Source organism: Chroicocephalus ridibundus, chromosome 8 (genome assembly GCF_963924245.1).
Source record: "Chroicocephalus ridibundus chromosome 8, bChrRid1.1, whole genome shotgun sequence".
NCBI lineage: Eukaryota > Metazoa > Chordata > Aves > Charadriiformes > Laridae > Chroicocephalus > Chroicocephalus ridibundus.
In genome coordinates this window covers 45653572-45670854 of record NC_086291.1, presented here as the reverse complement: position 1 = coordinate 45670854, position 17283 = coordinate 45653572, and the positions used below count along the sequence as shown (strand labels likewise).

Sequence of the window (17283 nt, the reverse complement as noted above, 5' to 3'; positions counted from 1 at the left end):
GTAACTTCAGCATAATTGTTTTTAAGTGACTCTCTGAAATTCTTGGTTGTAGCTCTAAACTCTACTTCACAGTGGTGGATGAGACAGAAGATGTAGATGTTTTCCAAGACCACACAGAAACCAGATCTTGCACTAGGAAGGAAGGTGAGTTTGTCTATGCATCTATTGTGTTTGCCTTTGAAAGCTTGATCATTCTGAAATATCCCTAACAGATTGTTTTATTCAGTAGAATTTCTTTTTTACATACTAGTTCTAAAAGGTCTTCAGTGCAACGTTCATTTGCATGTTTTAATTGTTTGTTGTTCTAACTGGATGTTCAACTGTTGTCTTTCCCCAGTGTCTGAGGTTATTGGCTGGCAGCTGTGTTCTGAAATGTCGTATCCTGACCCAGCCGGTGGTTTGGTTTTCCCCCTTACTGGACCTTTGAGAGTGGCTGTCACGTTAACTAAGCAAGATAGAGGCCTGCAGCAGTACATTGTGGAAGCTGCATGTAACTATATTCCTCAGGTACCATTATGGCATGCTTTTCTTTGGCTTTAGTTTTAGTTTATTATGCTGATGAAAGAATGGTATATCTCAGTACTATATATTCAACTTAACTGGCTTTCAAAGGTCTACATTATTATTATTATTTCCGTTCCCATTATAGTGGGAAAATATGTTGAAAACAAATACAAATTACTGATGTAGATAGTAGGTACATACTATTTCCATATACAAGACAGAGCACACAAATCATTTGGTTAGGCGGTTCTTTGGTTAGATAAGACTGATAGATCTGGAAGTAGAGACCAGGATTTTTGACTTGGTGCCCAGTACTAAACAACCTGACCTTACTTCAGTGACTTTTTTCTCTTTGTGATAAAAAAAACTCAAAACCCAAATCGTTAATTTACATTAACCACCTTGTTTAAAAGCAGAAGTTAGGCTCCAGTGAATCCACTCCAGAACACTGTCAGTTGTTTTAATATGTTTGTTTGGGCAAGCCCGGGAAAGGAATGATTTTCAGCTTCTGCAGGGGACAGTAAGAATTGATGACATTTTCTAAAATGATAGTATAGGTGTTTAACACGAGCAGTGGCTGACGTCTTCTATCACAGCCCAAGTATTCTTTTTACTGTGAGACAATTTGGGCTTTGGCTGTATTCATACAGTGCTTAGTATCTCTAAGACACTAAGGTAAGAACAATTAGCAGAGTAACTTTCTGTTCTTTATTTTGTTTTTCTGACTTTCTCTAATAAAAGCAGGAAAGGGAACAGGCGTTTTCCTCTGCCCCAGAATCTGGCATCTGTAGGCAGGGCAAGGCTGAAACTGTCAACTAAGGCACCCACTGTAGGTTCATGGTGCTGTGCATCCCACTGCTGACACTGCCACAGTGTAAGGGCTTAAGGCAGCCCTGCCAAATTCTAGTCACTTAAGCCTGAGCTTCAGAGCTTAAATTTATAACTGGAAGAGTGGTCTGATTTTCTGTAAGTTCTGGCAGGATTCAGCATAATTTCAAGAGAAGGTCAGTATGCTGTGAAATTCAAGGTGTTCAGAGAGCGTTTCCCAAGACAAGAACTGGACAGGGAACAGAAAATACAGCCTGGGGAAAAAAGAAATTTCTAGCTGAAAATCTTGAAAAGCAGACACGTGAAAAATTATTGTGGCGGTGAAGGTGCCTATGATCATGCAACACAGTGGGATAGATTGTTTTGTAAATGCTGTGCCGATTGCAAATGTGGTTATCCTTTGTTTCTTTCAGGAGAACTCATGGATCCCAAGTGAAGCTGTCCTTCACTTCTTTATTGGGACTCCGAAGTCAGATTTGAAAAGGGATATTGGTGTTGACCTAAATTTTAGTGTCCCACAGAAGAAATTCAGAATCCAATTTATACAACCTAAGAAAAAAATCGAGATTGATGGTAACTTTTTCGACTAAGAACCAGATCATCAGTTAATGTCAGTTAGGAGAACTTTATTAGAATTAACAGAGAAATAGCAATATAGTTCAGTCAATAATCTAATGCTAAAACCACATTATTATGTGATAGCCATTCACTTACTGCTTTAGGTAACACCCGTTCCCAGTGGGTTTTGCAGCCTGGTTAAGACTATTTTGCACAGTCAGAAGTTTAGTACCTGATTCACAAACTCACGTTAAAGAGGAAAGCTGTTTCCAGTATAGATGAAGCTAAGGCTAAGGAACACAGTGGATTATTCTGAAATCTTTCATATATGCTGAACTGGCTTTACTATTCCTGAGTTTTAGTTTGATGCATTCTGTTAGTTATGACATGAAATTACTTGTTGCCAAATCAGTGAAGTACTGACTATGATATTGCTGTGCATTATAATAAAAAGTAACATTTCAATCACAGTGTAACATAGAAAACAAAATCAACAAACACATTGATGAAATATAAACTGATAAATATATGGTCTATAATAATATAGACAATATATTTCATCTTCATGCCACGCATGACAAGGGATATTTTGTTTTGTATGGTAGAATACATCAAAGCCACATATTTAGAACTCGTCCCTCCATATTTTTATTTGTTTGTTTTTAATTCTGGTTATTTTCAAATGGATTGCATGGAAGATATACCTACACTGTGCAAGGCTTTCCATGCACAGTGCTCTGAGCTCATGAAACATCTCTACAGCACAACACAGCTTACAAGTTTTAGCACAGGCCTAAAAGAAGCGTATAAATCACTTCCAGAACTAAGCTAGCTTGTTGGAGACAGCTTCGTTGCCTCTTCTCAATTAGTATTCTCAGAATGTCCTTTCAAAATGAGATGTATATTCTGAGGACACTTCAGTGCCTTTGCAAATTCTGTTCCTACCTTTTTTCCTTTACTCTAATATTTATTATGTTTTAATTCTGTAAATATATTGTTCACAAAAATAGCAACTATCTTTTTGGGTACAGTTTTATGAAGCATCACTGAACAGTATACATCCAGAAAAAATAAAAAGTTTTATTTTTCTCCAAGGAAGAATTGAGTTTTCTAAAAATTCACGAATTGGACACCTGGAACTCGTAGTAGATGACAGAGATGTGTATTACATTAAGGTATGTTTTCAGGTCATGAGCTCTCATACTAGGATGCCTACTTAAATAAAAACAGAAAAGAAAGGCAATGAAAAACACGCATATTGAAAAATAGTTTTGTGAGCAATCCGTTAGAGAAATTACCTGTTCTCTTTATTACATATTTTTGAGGTAGATCAGTGCTAAATCACTGTGTTTTAAAAGGTTTTAAGTCCTGTGGACTTTGGCTCATTATGTGCATATATAGTAATGGGTTTTCAGACCTGTACTCTGACCATGCGTAAAGACTCTGAGTAAGCCCAGGCTAATTTCTTCACTCCTATGGACTCTATAAAGAATCACTAAGATACTGTTCTTTATGTCACAAAAATTGTTGGTTTTTTACAGGACTGGGGAATAAGTAAGAGAATTCCAATGTTTGAACTCTGAAATGAAAAAGCAAAAAAAAAATGCGGGGAGCAGTTTATCACTGAAACTCTACCGACATTTTTATTTATATTCCAGGATTTGGACAATTTTTTCATTACGCAGTTGATACCCATAGCAGATTGCCATGTCTTACGTGGGCCTCCAAAGCCAGTCAGTTTCAAACACTCTGCATTTTCCTACAGTGAGCACATTATTTTACAGATAATTTTTTTTTTCTGGAGTAATATTTCAGCAAAGACTTTTTGGATGTTTCCCACTAACCCAAACGCTAATTAGTGTTGCAGATTTTTGCATTTGCATCTAGTCCAACGTGAATCTAGTTACCTCTGTGAGACTGCCAATATTTTCAGTAACACCATATTATTTTTTTGGCCCAGTATTGTAACACCCTTAGTGATTTCAGTCACTACTGAAGCCAGCAGGAAGTGAAGGAAATAGCATCTCACACCACTGTGATTTTTGTATAACTGGAAAAAACAAATCCATCTTTCCTTTCTATTATTTACTAACAGCAACTTTTATGGTCTGAGGGGTGGAAGGGCGTTTGTTGGGTGTATAGAAAAAAATCTCTTTTCTTCCTCCTCTCATCTGACTTCTAAAATGCCCAAGTCTATACTATTCCTCTCTCAAAACTTAATCAGTTTTTACTGTTGAGTGGCCTGGGTTTGGGTTTTGTGTTTTATTTGTTTGTTTATTCTAGGGAATGACAGATTTGCAGATGCTAAGTGGAGAGCAGAGGTACGTGATCCAACTGGAGGTAAAGCTGATAAAGCAAAGCAGTCCTATCATTCTGTCAGGAAACATCACTAAACAACTTGGCAAGAAGATAGCTTTTTCAGTATCCCTGAATAATTTGTTGAAGGATGCTGCATTTCTTTCAGGTTAGAGGACAATAAGTATTTGCCATATAAATGTAAGTTCTGGAGCCCTTATCTATTAGGGTTGCCTGGTTTTGGACACATATTTCTGAAGTTCCTTTCAAATCAGTAAGACTGCTTTTTAAAATGATTATTCTTGATAAATTAGTACTAATATGTATTTCACAATAATAGGAATTATAAAATAAATTGTTTTCTAAGTCCGTTTTTTATTACTGTTTAATTACTGGTGCAGAAAGTAAGATGTAAGGGATCGCTTAACAAAAAAATGCCAAAACAATAACAGCTCTTAGAATATTTTCTGGTTTTCACTTTTCCTTGTACAAAACAGTGCAGAGACACATATATGTAGCTAAATGTCTCTTAAGACCTGTTGTAAAGATCTTGAAATACTTCTTTTTCTCACAAATACACTAACAGGAAAATAGAAAGTATCAGAAAGAGGGCTTTACGAGTTGTATGACATCAATTCGTTTAAAGGTAAATTAATACAGTGGAATAAACCAGTAATTTAAGTCTAAGGCTCTCGTTTTCTCCTTAGTGTTTCTTACTGTAGTCTACCTGTGGCAAAGACATTGAAATGTCATAGGATTATGCAATGTTTTCAAATAAAACTAACTTTTAAGGAATGCAGAATGCCAATTTGGTGAAATCTCCATCCTTTCAGATGGATTGCCAGTGACTGCATCTAAATACAGTTCTGGTCTGATTTCAAACTCTTATTCCCTAAGAACTGGGCTGCACCAGTTCTTCTGTTGCAAAGCCACAACCATGCTGTGACTTAATATGGAAGTAAATGTTCACATGTTATGTTCATGAAAAGATCAGTCTGTTAGAATTTATTTCTTTTTAGAAGCAGCTTAGGCTGGATTCATTTCTCTAAACTGTAAGCAGTATCTGAGAAATGTGGTCTACACACTGTAGATGTAGTCAGAGAAAGAGACTCAACATCCAGCTCTGTCTTTGCTTACTACACAAAGAGTACATCACGGGGTTCCTCAGTTACACAGGATGAAAATGAATGCATTTGTGTTTTTCCCACTGTAGTATTCCTCTTAGTAGCTAAAGTAACATCATGTTCTACCACTGCATAATCACTTCTACTCTTTTTGTAGCATTTCTGGAGAAAAAGGTTGATGATAAGCTGACACAATACTTATTGGAAGGGGAGAATTACCTTCCAGGTGTTCTTGGAGTTCACGTCGTGGGTCTTCTCCAGCAAAGTGAGGGCTTGTGGTCTCATGGTTTGAAGATAAAATATGGACTCCTAGGTACAGTGAAAAAGAGGGAAAGTAAAAACATTCTGTTTGTCTCATTTTTCTGCAAATTACTTGCCTGTATGATTAGGACACTCTCTTAACAAGAAAGATTTCGGTTAAATTTTAAACTGTGATTTGAGACCGAGGATGAGTTTATCTTTTCAGTTTGATAAACTTTACTCTTTGAGTTTGCATTTAAAAACGGTTCATTTTTTTAATGTGCTTTTCACAAGCATGTTCAACATTTGATTAAAAATCCCTTTTTCAATGGGAATTGCTCCAAATTGGTTTGTGTTCTCAGGTGTTTATACAAAATGAATGGTTGCATACATACACTTAAAAATATGAGGGACTGTTTCCAGGAAATGGTTATCTGTGTTCTCCTGGCTGAAATGTATGAACTGTGCGTTAGTTTTATTAGACAAAGCAGGTGAACATCAGACAATTATATCAAGGTATTGAATACTTGTAGTAGCTAATCATGAAATGCATTCCGGGTGGTTGTATATGTAAAGTATGTTGCACCTTCAGAGGCAGTACGTAGCAATATGAATAGTAAAGTTTTCTTAAACCTACACAGGTATGACCCCATAATTTTGCTAAAAATGGTGTGCTGATCAGAGTATTTTATATACACAAACAAAAACATACCTGAAACACGTATTAGATGATGTCTAGCTATAGCTATGTAATTATGAAGTTATATACTTAGAGCTTAAGTCATATTTTGATATAAACCCAGTTTGGCAACTGTTCCACCTGAAGTGGTCAGCAAGTGATTACTTGTAGAAGTACTAGTTTAAAAAAATTTATAGAGAAAGAAAAGGAAGAAAGTAATCCTACTTGTTATAATTAATCAGATTAATTATTTTAAGCCTTTTCTCAGTGACCACAAGGGCTAGAAGTTCATTATTGTTTTTTGTTTAAGATGAAATGTCATGTCATGATGTTGGGAGCTGAGCGGTAACAGAAAAACATCAAATATTGCGAGACCCCAAGAAAACTGCAAAGGTTCATCATGATTAGTTTGTAGTGCTTTTACCTCACCCAGATAAAATTCCATTTAAGTAATAAACTTAGTGCCTGCTTTCAAAGAAAAAGTGAGTGAAAGAATGTGGAAATACGGAAAACATCTAAGGAGAGCCTTTGTTTTTCTTAAACAAAGTTTTCCTAAATCATTGGATCATTTCCATTCCATTCTTAATGTCTCCAATCATCTGAACATAAAAGCATCTTAAATTTTAATAAAGTAAACAAACGCCCAAACTCTTACATGCAAAGCCTATAACATGACTGTTCCTAGGATTTTCATTTGTAGTACAGCTTGTGGGAAAAAAAAAATAAATTTGCAATGCCTAATACATTTTTTCTGAAGTTTTACAGATTGTTTTGCATATACAGCATGTCTGTAGTCAGCAGTGCTGTTACATTGCACATACATGTTGCAGGAACATAAATTCAGGTGTTAGAAAGAGTGTTTTCACAAGACTGTAATCTGTAAAATGTGTCTAGATCTTGAGCAGATAGTGAAGATAATTCTTGAGCTGAACTTCATGCTAATGCAATTATACCAGTATTGGTTGCTACCAGTCTTCACAAACTTTGGTCATTACCTTTAGCCTGTAGAACATACTGCCAGATGTTTTACCTGAGTTAAATATCTACTTGTCTTTTAATTTTTACCGTGGTAGTGTTTTCATTTTCATAGATTTAGATCACTTCTCTAGCAAATACAAACTCACTGTGCATTAAATGTGTGCTTTACTTTGGATTCATAGCATAAATCAACAAATATATATCTTTAAAAATAGACAAATCTCACTTTAATGTTTTTGAAAAACAGAAACCTTGAAGTCAGCACTAGATTTATACTATTAACATTTTGAAAGTTTACTTCTGATTAATGTGAATAGGTTAACTCTGTGATTTAACTTGAACAGGAGAGGCAAAAAATCTTCATCATGAATGCAGTACGCAGCAAAAGATTAAAGTGGAGACAGGTGCACATGGTGTGTACAAACTTGATATTGGGCATGAATTTCACTGTATGCAGACTCCGACCTATAATCACAAGGTAGAGATACTGACCAAAGCACTTGTGTACTGAGTACCCTTATGTCAATCCCATTCTCAGGGGCTTAAACAGAGCAATGCCCAGGACGTCATTTTTGGATCAGTCTTTTTCTTCTCAGCTTGTTTCTCTTTGCTTTCTGTGTAGACAAAGCTATCTAGTCAAATTGCTAATTTGTGCAGTCCATTACAGCTGTAAGTGATGGAACTGTCCGGTGATGTAATTTTTAATGTATTAATTCACAGAACTTCTGCAGAATGTTTGTTGTGAATATTTTTGTTATATATAAAACAATAGTATTAATAAGTTTATGATTTATCTTGTTCTATCTTTCTTGTAAGTAAAAGTCAGGATCTCTCTTTGCTTATTCATCAGAAGTTGTATGTCTCGAAAATGAAGCATTTTACAGTGTTTTGTATTCATTTTCTCGTTCAGACTTGTATGCTTTCTTAGAAATTTCAGTGTGGGTGACCCTTTCATGCAGAAAAGCAGATCTGTTTAAAATTTCTTCCTTTACAGACTGCATGAAGACAAAAGTTAATTTAAAGGCAAATCACCATTAATACTGGGTGTTTGCTGCAGAACAGAGAGCTGGCTGAAAAATAAGCTGCTGAATTAAAGGGAAATTTTGTATCCTTTCGGATTTGATTTGGTCCAAGTTGGACTGAAGCCAGGAAGTGTTAGGATTTCCCATGAAGCAAGATCTTGGCAGGCTTTGCAGCTGCACAGTGAATCCATATGGGGCAGTCCATCAGGAGTACCTGAGTCCAGTTACCTTAGCTTTTGAGAAAAGCAATTTGACTAGCAACGCAAAAACTAAAAGTTTTGGGCTTTGTACACTGAATTTATATCTTCTAATGAAACGTGATTTTGCTTTGGCAAATTTGCAACTCTTTCTGCTTTAGTCTTCGTTGCTTCTTGGGAATATTTCTGCGGGCAGTTAACAGCAGTGAATAAAAGAGAAAGCATGGTTTACAGGAAAAAAGTACTTTTCTGTTCTTTAGGTTCACCTGAAACATGAAGCGAGTACATCTTGGCTTTCCTCCCAGATGGAAGTGAACTATGGGAAACACTGGGATGAAATAAACAACAAGAAGAAACTGCTGATCAGCCAAGCATTTAAGAATAGTTCCAGTTCATCTCTAGTCAACTATTTCATGGAGGTAATCGTGGTTGTTGAAGAGTAAGACCTTCCATTCAAACTAAGAAAAAATTTGGGATGAATTTATTTATTAAGACTTTTTTTTCCTAACTGTGTTAGGTATTAGTAAGTCAGATATCCAGACCTAATAAGTTTGAGTTTGGTAGGGTCTTTACCCAGGCACATAGAGATCACTGACATTTAAAATGAACAAGAGAAAGAAAATAGATGGATTTTTTCAAATACTAAAAAAGTTTGAGTGTAAAGTGGTCTGAATTTTTTGCAGCAATTGTGCATATAAAATGATCAGAGAGATTTATGAAGGTTGTTTTGCTCACACAATGTGGAAGGACATAACTGAGAATATTTCAGCATTTAGGTGGAAGTTGGTATGGAATGCAGTAGCTGAACTAAGATCAGACCTGTTCTTTTTGTTTGTTTGTTGTTCTACCCTGGATCAATAAAAAGTTTTCCCATGTAGTAAAGTATAATTAAAAGCCTCAGAGGGGCTTTATGCCTTCGTTTGCAGCGCATTTTATGGGATACGAAAAGAAAGAAAATAATTATTTATATTGGCATACCCTGCTATCCTTTGTTTTATTTGTAAAAAGTTCTTATAGAAGCTACAGAAACTATTCCTATAAATTCTTGTGTTATTTCCTGGAAGTTGCAGGTCTTATCTGTTATTGTCTTAGAACAGGTAATAGTTTTCTGAAGTGAGTTGTAATTATTCTAATTCCAGTGGAAGTACCTCTAAGCATAGAATATCTGTGATCCCAGCATAGACTGACGTAGAATTGTGGGTTGTTGTTTTTTTTTTTTTTCCAACAAAGTAAATGGTCTAAAAATTAGTGGAAATTTTCAGTTTGAATCTTCAGTAGATTTAACAAATGCATATTAAAGAAACCCCAATCCGTAATTGGTCAGCAAGCATGAAAAGCTATAAAGTGAATGGCACATGTGCAGAGGAGAGGCACTAGCTGTGACCTTCCTGCTATTGTGTGTGTGTGTAAGCTTAGACAGCCCTGGAGATGGGATCCTGTTTTTATTTAAATTTGCTTCACTTGTTTTCCAGTTTACCATGCAAGTCCTGGAAAAACAGGTGAATTATAGAACCCAGCTGCAGCACTTGCACAACTCTCAGGTTTATTTGCAGAGCAGCACCAACTTTGAGGTGCAGTATAATGACCACGTGCCATTTGTGGCTGGGCTGCAGTGGAAAGACGCATCCAGAAATGGCCTGAAGAAGTGGGAAGGTGAAGTACCACAAACCATTTCCAGTCTGTGATTAGAAAAACAGGCATTGAAACTTGCTACTGGGATTTTGTGAGATAGTTTTGCGTGGGTGTAACAGAATCATAGAAATACTGGTTGGAAGAGACAGGCCCTGGAGGTTATCTAGACCAGTCCCCTGCTTAAATCCGGACTGTTCCTTACAGTAGATCACATCTGCTGTGGCTTTGTCTAGCTGAGTTTTCAAAACCTCCAACTTTCCACAGCCTAGCTGGCTAGCCTCTTCCAGCAATTCCTTAGTGTCTCAAAGTGCAATTTGTTGCCATTGTCCCATGTATTGTCTGCCTCTTTTGAAGGGGTTGTATTCCTCATCTTTGCCATTTCAAGTTAGCGGTAGGCAGCTATTAGATTCCCCTGTTCCTTTGCCAGACTAAACAAGCCCGGCTCCTTCTCTTCTTGTCACAGGTCTTGTCTAGGCCCTTTATCATCATAGCAGCCCTCTGCTGTAGCCTTTCTGGTTTCTCACCATCCACTTTGATCTGAGCGCTCCAAAACCAGATCCAGTGTTGCAGACATAACCTCTCCTGTGCTGTGCAGAGGGGGATAACTTTGTCTGATGGCCATGCTCTTAATGTAGACCTGTAATGTCCTGTTAAGTTTTGACTGAGATAACTGACCAAGTGAATAATGTTTTAAAAAAATTCTTTACTCTAGGAAGTGATCAAGTTTGTTTTAAGAACATTAGAAAATGGGACACTTGAGCAGAATTTTAATGGTGTATTTTAAGCTATAAATTAAACACTTGTGTATATGTATGGATATTTTTTAGAAATCACATTTATCTTAGAGATGAAAAATCCTAAGGTTAGATTAATTCTGAAGTTTTAAAAATTTGGAGATTACTTTGCGACTGTCTGTCATAAAATAATTGTGAGTCACCGGGACTGTATCACAATGGGTGAATGGTATAATTTGATAAATAACCAGCAAAATTTCAACAGTCTGCTAGTGAAATTTCAGCAGCTCGTCAGATATAAATGTTCTGAGCTGTCTGTGAACTAGTTTTCAAAATAACCTACAAATCTGGTTCAAAATGTATGTATTGCAGAGTTGAATTTCTGTGTTGGCACATGTCAGAATAGCTTGTTTAGGGCCATTATTGTAATTATGTGAATAATGGTTACAGACTTACAGTTGAGGTAAAGATTTCACATTTTGTTGCAGATCACACAGCAGAACCCTTTCCTGGTGCCATTTAGGTACTGGACTTCATAAATTTCCATTTATTAGCAAACCGCCCTATGTGTTACGCTATGCCGTATGTTATACTAGTGAAGGGTATTCAATTCATTATGTAACATCCAGAGATTTTGGCAATTGGAAGAGAACAGGTTGATAGTAGCATTTGATAGTAGCATTGAGTAGCATTTTAGCCTTGTTCCAAAATCCCAGCATCTTACCAGCTTTGTTGCAGAGTTAGAATCCAGGTAGCTTGAAATCTCACTTTTCTGCCAGTTTTAATGTATGTTCCTTCCAGGTGGATTAAAAGTAGACACTCCATGGCTATATCTGTACGCAGTTCACAAACTACATCAGCCTCAGCATTCTGTGTATTTATTGATTATGGAGCTGACAACTGGAAAAGCTCTCTCTGTTAAGAATCTTGTTCTGGAACTATTTTATAAAGATCAAGACAATGAAAAGGAAGGGAAAGTTAACATTTACACACCAGCTACCACATACCTGCAGGTTAGTAACATGACGCTTCCTATAGTTTACGGCTTTGATGATAGAGCTTTGTGATAGATACCCAACAGAACTGTTACCATACTGAAATAACACTTGTTCAGCACTCTATGTGAAGTAGCTTGTTTGAGAAAATCATGCAGTGTGCGCCAGGTTATAAGAGAGGATCTTGAGATGCCTATGTTCCTCTGTTTTCTGTGCTTGGATGATGAGCTGTTCTTCCTCTGGGCCAGCCAAATCACCACAGCCAGGGTCTCTTCGTTAGCTTTGAAAAAATGTTAGGGGTACCACCTCTGCTCTTCTTTGGAACGTGAGTCCATCACTCCGTGCCCAAAACCCAAATACGTGATGGCAGGGTTCTGTCTGGGAGTGTACAAATAATAATTACTATTTTAAAGTTCTCTCTCTGTCTCTGCCATGAGCTAACAGTTTCAGGAAGTAGGAAAATTGGATCATCATGTAAAAAAAGTTTTAAACTTGTTCCTTAGTGATATGAAACAGCTGAGAGTGTCTTTCATTTAAAAAGTAGGAACAACAATAGACAACTTCTACATTAAGAGCCCAATGATTACAGCATTCACCTAAATTTGAGGCATTAGATTTAAAGGCATACTCTGCCTGAGAAGAATGTAACCCACCTTTTCCTGGAGAGTGTCCTGCTCGTGTAGCTCATGGCACTGGCTGCCTTTTCAAATGGCAGCATTTGTAAAAATTCTCCATGGGTATTTGGAGCTCCATTAATACTAGAGTTCTGATTTTGCAGAACAAATTTGCTACTGAGGTGTTTTTGCTGCTACTCATAGAGTAGCATGTACTGTATCACTACAAAGGGAAGAAGTATCTCTCCAGGTAACTGCAATATTAACAGATTCAGTAGGAGAAAAGGTAAACTTTTTGCAGGCTAGAGTATCGGATAGTTGAGTGGTTTGGAACAATCATGAGAAATGAAAGGTTATTTCTTTTGTTGTGACTTAGAGTACGGCTCCAGCCTCTCACAAACCTGTGAGAAAACCTTCCATAGCAGGTTCTCAATGTGACAGTCTGCTGTCTTTTCTACTGGAATTCTTTCACTTTCTGTATATTAAACAACCACTGGCTGGAATCAGTGTGCCCTGAGCCTATGGATTCTAAGCTTCCTCCTAATTTATTTTAGACTGTACTGCAATCCAGGTTTAAACCTGCAATACAGGTTTAAAACTGATTTCATTACAGTTGCTGTGCATTAAGCAATATGATAAACCTCTGTCACTATGCAAAGTGTAGATTTGTCTTGAAGAAGCTTACCTTCTTATCTGCCTCTGTATAAATGAGATGAGAGCCTGGAATTTTTGCCTTTTTCTTTAGAATCCACTGCAATTGTCTAAATCTTTAACTTAGGTTTATGTTTAAGGTGTTCCTTTATTCCGAATTGCAGCTTTCCCTCGTTGTATCACTGCTGGTTCTGGCACAGTGTAGGGGATTGTGAGAAACAGTCTTGAATGAGAAGAAAATGTTCGTCAACTATTTTCAACTATTGAGCTTTTTCTCTCTCCCTTGCTTAGCAGGGATAAAATAAACTTTGAGATCTTTATGCGAATTCAGAATATTTTGATAATGGAAAAGCTGTCACATTATTTCTAATAGTTCTTGTAATGATTGTCTCCAAGAAAATGTGTTCTTTTCACTTCTGTGCTCTACCGCTGGCACAATAGCATTCTATCTGTGATAACTCAGCCAGACTAATGTCTTTGTTTTTCAGGCATCCACATTTAATCATCTTGGGAGGAATGTTCTGCATAGCTATAGTGAAATGAAATCTCTGTGGAATCCGCTTGTGAAGAATGAGATTCATTTGGAGAATAATGAACGAGCCAAATATCTCTGCTTTAAGATAAAGAGTACAAAACAGGAATTTAACGTCACAGCCAGCTATCAGAATCTGCCAATGGTAAGAAAAAAATAAAATACAATTTCTTTGACTCCGCATTGTGTTTTTCAGGTCTGCCGCCTTCCTGAGAGTTGCTAGTGTTGAAACTTAAACACTTCTACTGCTGCTTCTATTTCTGTCTATTTTGACAACCTGCAACGTAAAAATAGGTTCTAAAAGAAAACAAAAACTTGTGTGGTGTAGTTTGAGTACTCGCCTAGTTGGGAGGCCAACTACAGACAGAAAGTCAGGGAGGAGAGGACACAGAAGAGACTACATGGCTAGAAGGAGAGCTGTAGATGTGATTACTTACATTCTGATGCAGTTGTATGGCAGATGTGGAAGACTACTGCCTTGGAGAATCAAAATATCTTGCCTGCTAGTGAGCATATAGTAACAGTCTGGGTTTATATGCTGTTTTAGCCTCTACATCCCTTCCAACCTTAAAACCATTTTTGCTTTGCTTGATGTCTGTAGCACAGGAAGCGTAATCAGTGGTTTGTTGTCCAGAGAGACTCTTTGATCAGTTACTTTGGTCAGCTCCTTGCAGGACTTCTTAAAACAAAGTGTTTTTTTAGTCGTAGCATTCCTTGCTTTGAAAATCCAATCAATGTTTGTATGTAACTGTACTGGTACCAGAGATAAAGCTTGCTCATATTGCAAACAGGTTACACTCAAGTGATACATTTTAGGGCATTTTTCTTCTGCTGAAATCAGTTTTGTACTAATGTCACTTTTAATCTTATGTAAATGGAGATCAGGTTTTAAACTGAAGCAGAAAGGGGTTGATCTGTGAAATGACAGCCTCGCTGCAGCCTGTTGAATTATGCGATTTCTATATTGACGTTCCTGAATTATGAATGCAGTAAATCTGATGCAATTGTCCTTTCCTTTTCTGGTCTCATGATCTGAGTACAGCCTAAAAAGACAAACTTTTCTGTGAGCAGTGTATGGAAAGATTATAAAAGTCTGCCTGTCACGCTGCAGTTTGAAGGTCAGATAGAAGAGCTGAAGAAGGAGAAGATGCTCTATCAAAAACGTGGAACCCTTCATTTCAGGTTCAGTAGTCTTATTATTTCTCTCTCTGAAGAATGTTTTGGCCTAAATTTAGTGTGTATCTTGATGCTCTTAGGAAATGCTCTGGGCTTTACAAAGTGGAAGCGCCACATGCACAAACCCTGTGCTTCCTCCCATCTAGCTCTCTGAACTTGCTTGAGCACACCAACTTCATGGCTGGTTATTTGCATCTGTTAGCTTTTGCCCTCTTTGTTGAAATGATAGTGAGCAAAGTTGTCAAAGGCAACAGGCCGTATGTGCTGTGGCATTGTGTTTGTTGGCAACTCTGTTGGGCGTATAGCCTCCTTTCATGAAAACAGCAGGATTTATGGTGTGTCCAAACTTTGAAGTGGTGAGAAAGTTCAAAAATCCAGATCTGATCCTCTGTGCCATCCAGGTGCCTTTTTTCCTAGTCCTTCAGAATAATATATCCATTCTAAAGCCAAAGATATCTCTTTTAAAACACATAACAAATGGTCTTGTTTATATTTTGGAATATGTTTCCATTTTCTGATGAGAATGAGCGCGCTGCTTCTAGATATTGGCTGTCTCTGAAATTTCTCTTTTCATTACCCATTATCAAAACACAGCTTGAAGGCCTTGGTAAAAATGTATGTTCAGACTTTGAGACATCTGGATCATCTCTGAGGACATCTCAGCTTTCTTAAGACACAGTAGAGTCAACAGGAGTGCACAGGCTCCCTTAGGAGCCACTGTGCATCTTGAAGATAGCTAAAAAAACTGAAAGATGCCTTTTCAGTAATGGAAAAAAGACGTAAATGAAGAACAAAGAGCTGTACCAGAGAGCCTAATATGTATAAAGACAGTCCAATGCCTGTTTATAAAAGTTAATGCATTTTTCCAAGCTAAGTAAATGTGCAGAAATATTTAATAAAGTGCATAAAACATTACCCTGAAGTAGTAAACTACTCTGAGAACTATGTAGTGGGTGAACATCTGTTGCACAGGATTCTTGGCATTCAGATATTGTTTCTACAGAGAGCATAAAATGTGGTTGATAGATGAGATTTTCAAAGCTGCCATAATCTTTTGGACATTGTCCCTATTTGAAATTAAATCTTGGCCATGCAGGTATATAAAGTATATGTACTGGTTATGCACGTCTCCTGTGCTCTTCTGAGCCTTTCCTGAATTCAGGATGGAAACTCTGTACCAGAATTTCTGGTAAATGTGTGTAGTTTGTATGAAGTTGTAATTATGCTCTAGGAATTTCTTAGAGGTCCTGGTCCTATGTGTTTTGCTTCTGAATGTGACACTCTGATGGCATCTGCAACTGAAAATTGTGGAGTTCAAGTTGAAGTCTGCATGATTTCTTTTTGTAGTTGTCTATTAGATCTTTTACACTTTGCTTATTCCTTGTTTTGTTCCAGGCATCCTTTTAAAGTGCCCAATCTGCAGAGCTTCCTTCTGCAGGAGACGTTTATTGTTGACAAAAAGCAAAAGCACTATTTGTTGGAAACAAAAGTTTTGATAAATGGGGTGGAGGAAACAGTTCAAACTCTTACACTTGGTTACCAACCTGAAAACCCCTATGTGAGTTATACAAGAATATACTTTATTCTGGCATACCAAAAAAGCCAGCAAATGAGTGATTTACTAGTATGTATCTTATGTTCCTTGCATTTCCTCTCAAACTTTTTTTAGATTTGTGCTGGCTTGACTCATCCTTATAACCACAGTTTGTTCCCCAAAGATGTTGAAATATGCATTTTAAGTCAAAGTCACCAAAACGTGAGTAAATTTCCTATTAAATTCAGTTAGAAGGAGAGATTCATTACCTGATTATTTCCACTTTATTGTCTTTTCAGACCTAACTTGCTATAGGTCTTTAGTTCCTCACCGTGTAAATGCTGCAACCAAAAAGCTCAGAAGGCAGTGATGTGCTTGGTGTGTCCCTAATACAATGTTTTGTGTAATAATATCTAATAATATGTTTTATGGTAATATAGGATAATAATACATAATATATGATAATAATACATAATATATTATTTTAAAAAATTATTATGCATGAATATTAACAAGTACTGGGAGGAATAGATTCAGGGTTCTTATCCTTATCTAGGTGTATCTATTCATCTTTCTTACCAAAGGCAGTTGTTTTCTTCCTGCTTTTTTCATTTTTCATTCTGAGCCACAGTGTAATAGCTTGCAACTCTTTCATTTTTCATAATATGTAGGGATGACTTTTCTTGTCTTTCATAATATACAGGGTTAATACTCAGTGCAATTCTCTTACATTCTTAACACATAGGTGAAGCATGGGCTTGAGGCTACTTTGAAGGTCAATAAGGAAGATGTTCTCAGCTTTCTAGGGAGGTATCAGGACAAATCCAGTGAGGCAAATTTTAGACATCTTTTGCAAATGGATGTGACACATTCATTCCAGGTATCGATGGTTTTAATTTGTGGTGTTTTATTTTTTCATGTCTTGGTGGCTGTTTTACTGCATTGTCTTAAAATTATAGTTGTTTTATGCTTATAAACTTCCTAGTTCAA

At 36.8% G+C, this 17283-nt stretch overlaps 1 protein-coding gene across 1 annotated transcript in view; it reads left to right on the top strand.

Moving 5' to 3' along the window:
* LOC134520134 (uncharacterized) overlaps positions 1-17283 on the top strand; it is a 106301-nt gene that overhangs the window by 37053 nt on the left and 51965 nt on the right. Inside the window, exons 20-34 of the mRNA XM_063345129.1 lie at positions 53-144; positions 338-507; positions 1746-1905; positions 2986-3065; positions 4174-4354; positions 5467-5622; positions 7551-7684; positions 8686-8844; positions 9898-10078; positions 11593-11804; positions 13540-13728; positions 14626-14765; positions 16155-16317; positions 16429-16515; positions 17039-17173. Of these exons, the coding sequence (XP_063201199.1) occupies positions 53-144; positions 338-507; positions 1746-1905; positions 2986-3065; positions 4174-4354; positions 5467-5622; positions 7551-7684; positions 8686-8844; positions 9898-10078; positions 11593-11804; positions 13540-13728; positions 14626-14765; positions 16155-16317; positions 16429-16515; positions 17039-17173 (2239 nt within the window). The remainder of the gene's footprint in view (positions 1-52; positions 145-337; positions 508-1745; positions 1906-2985; positions 3066-4173; positions 4355-5466; positions 5623-7550; positions 7685-8685; positions 8845-9897; positions 10079-11592; positions 11805-13539; positions 13729-14625; positions 14766-16154; positions 16318-16428; positions 16516-17038; positions 17174-17283) is intronic.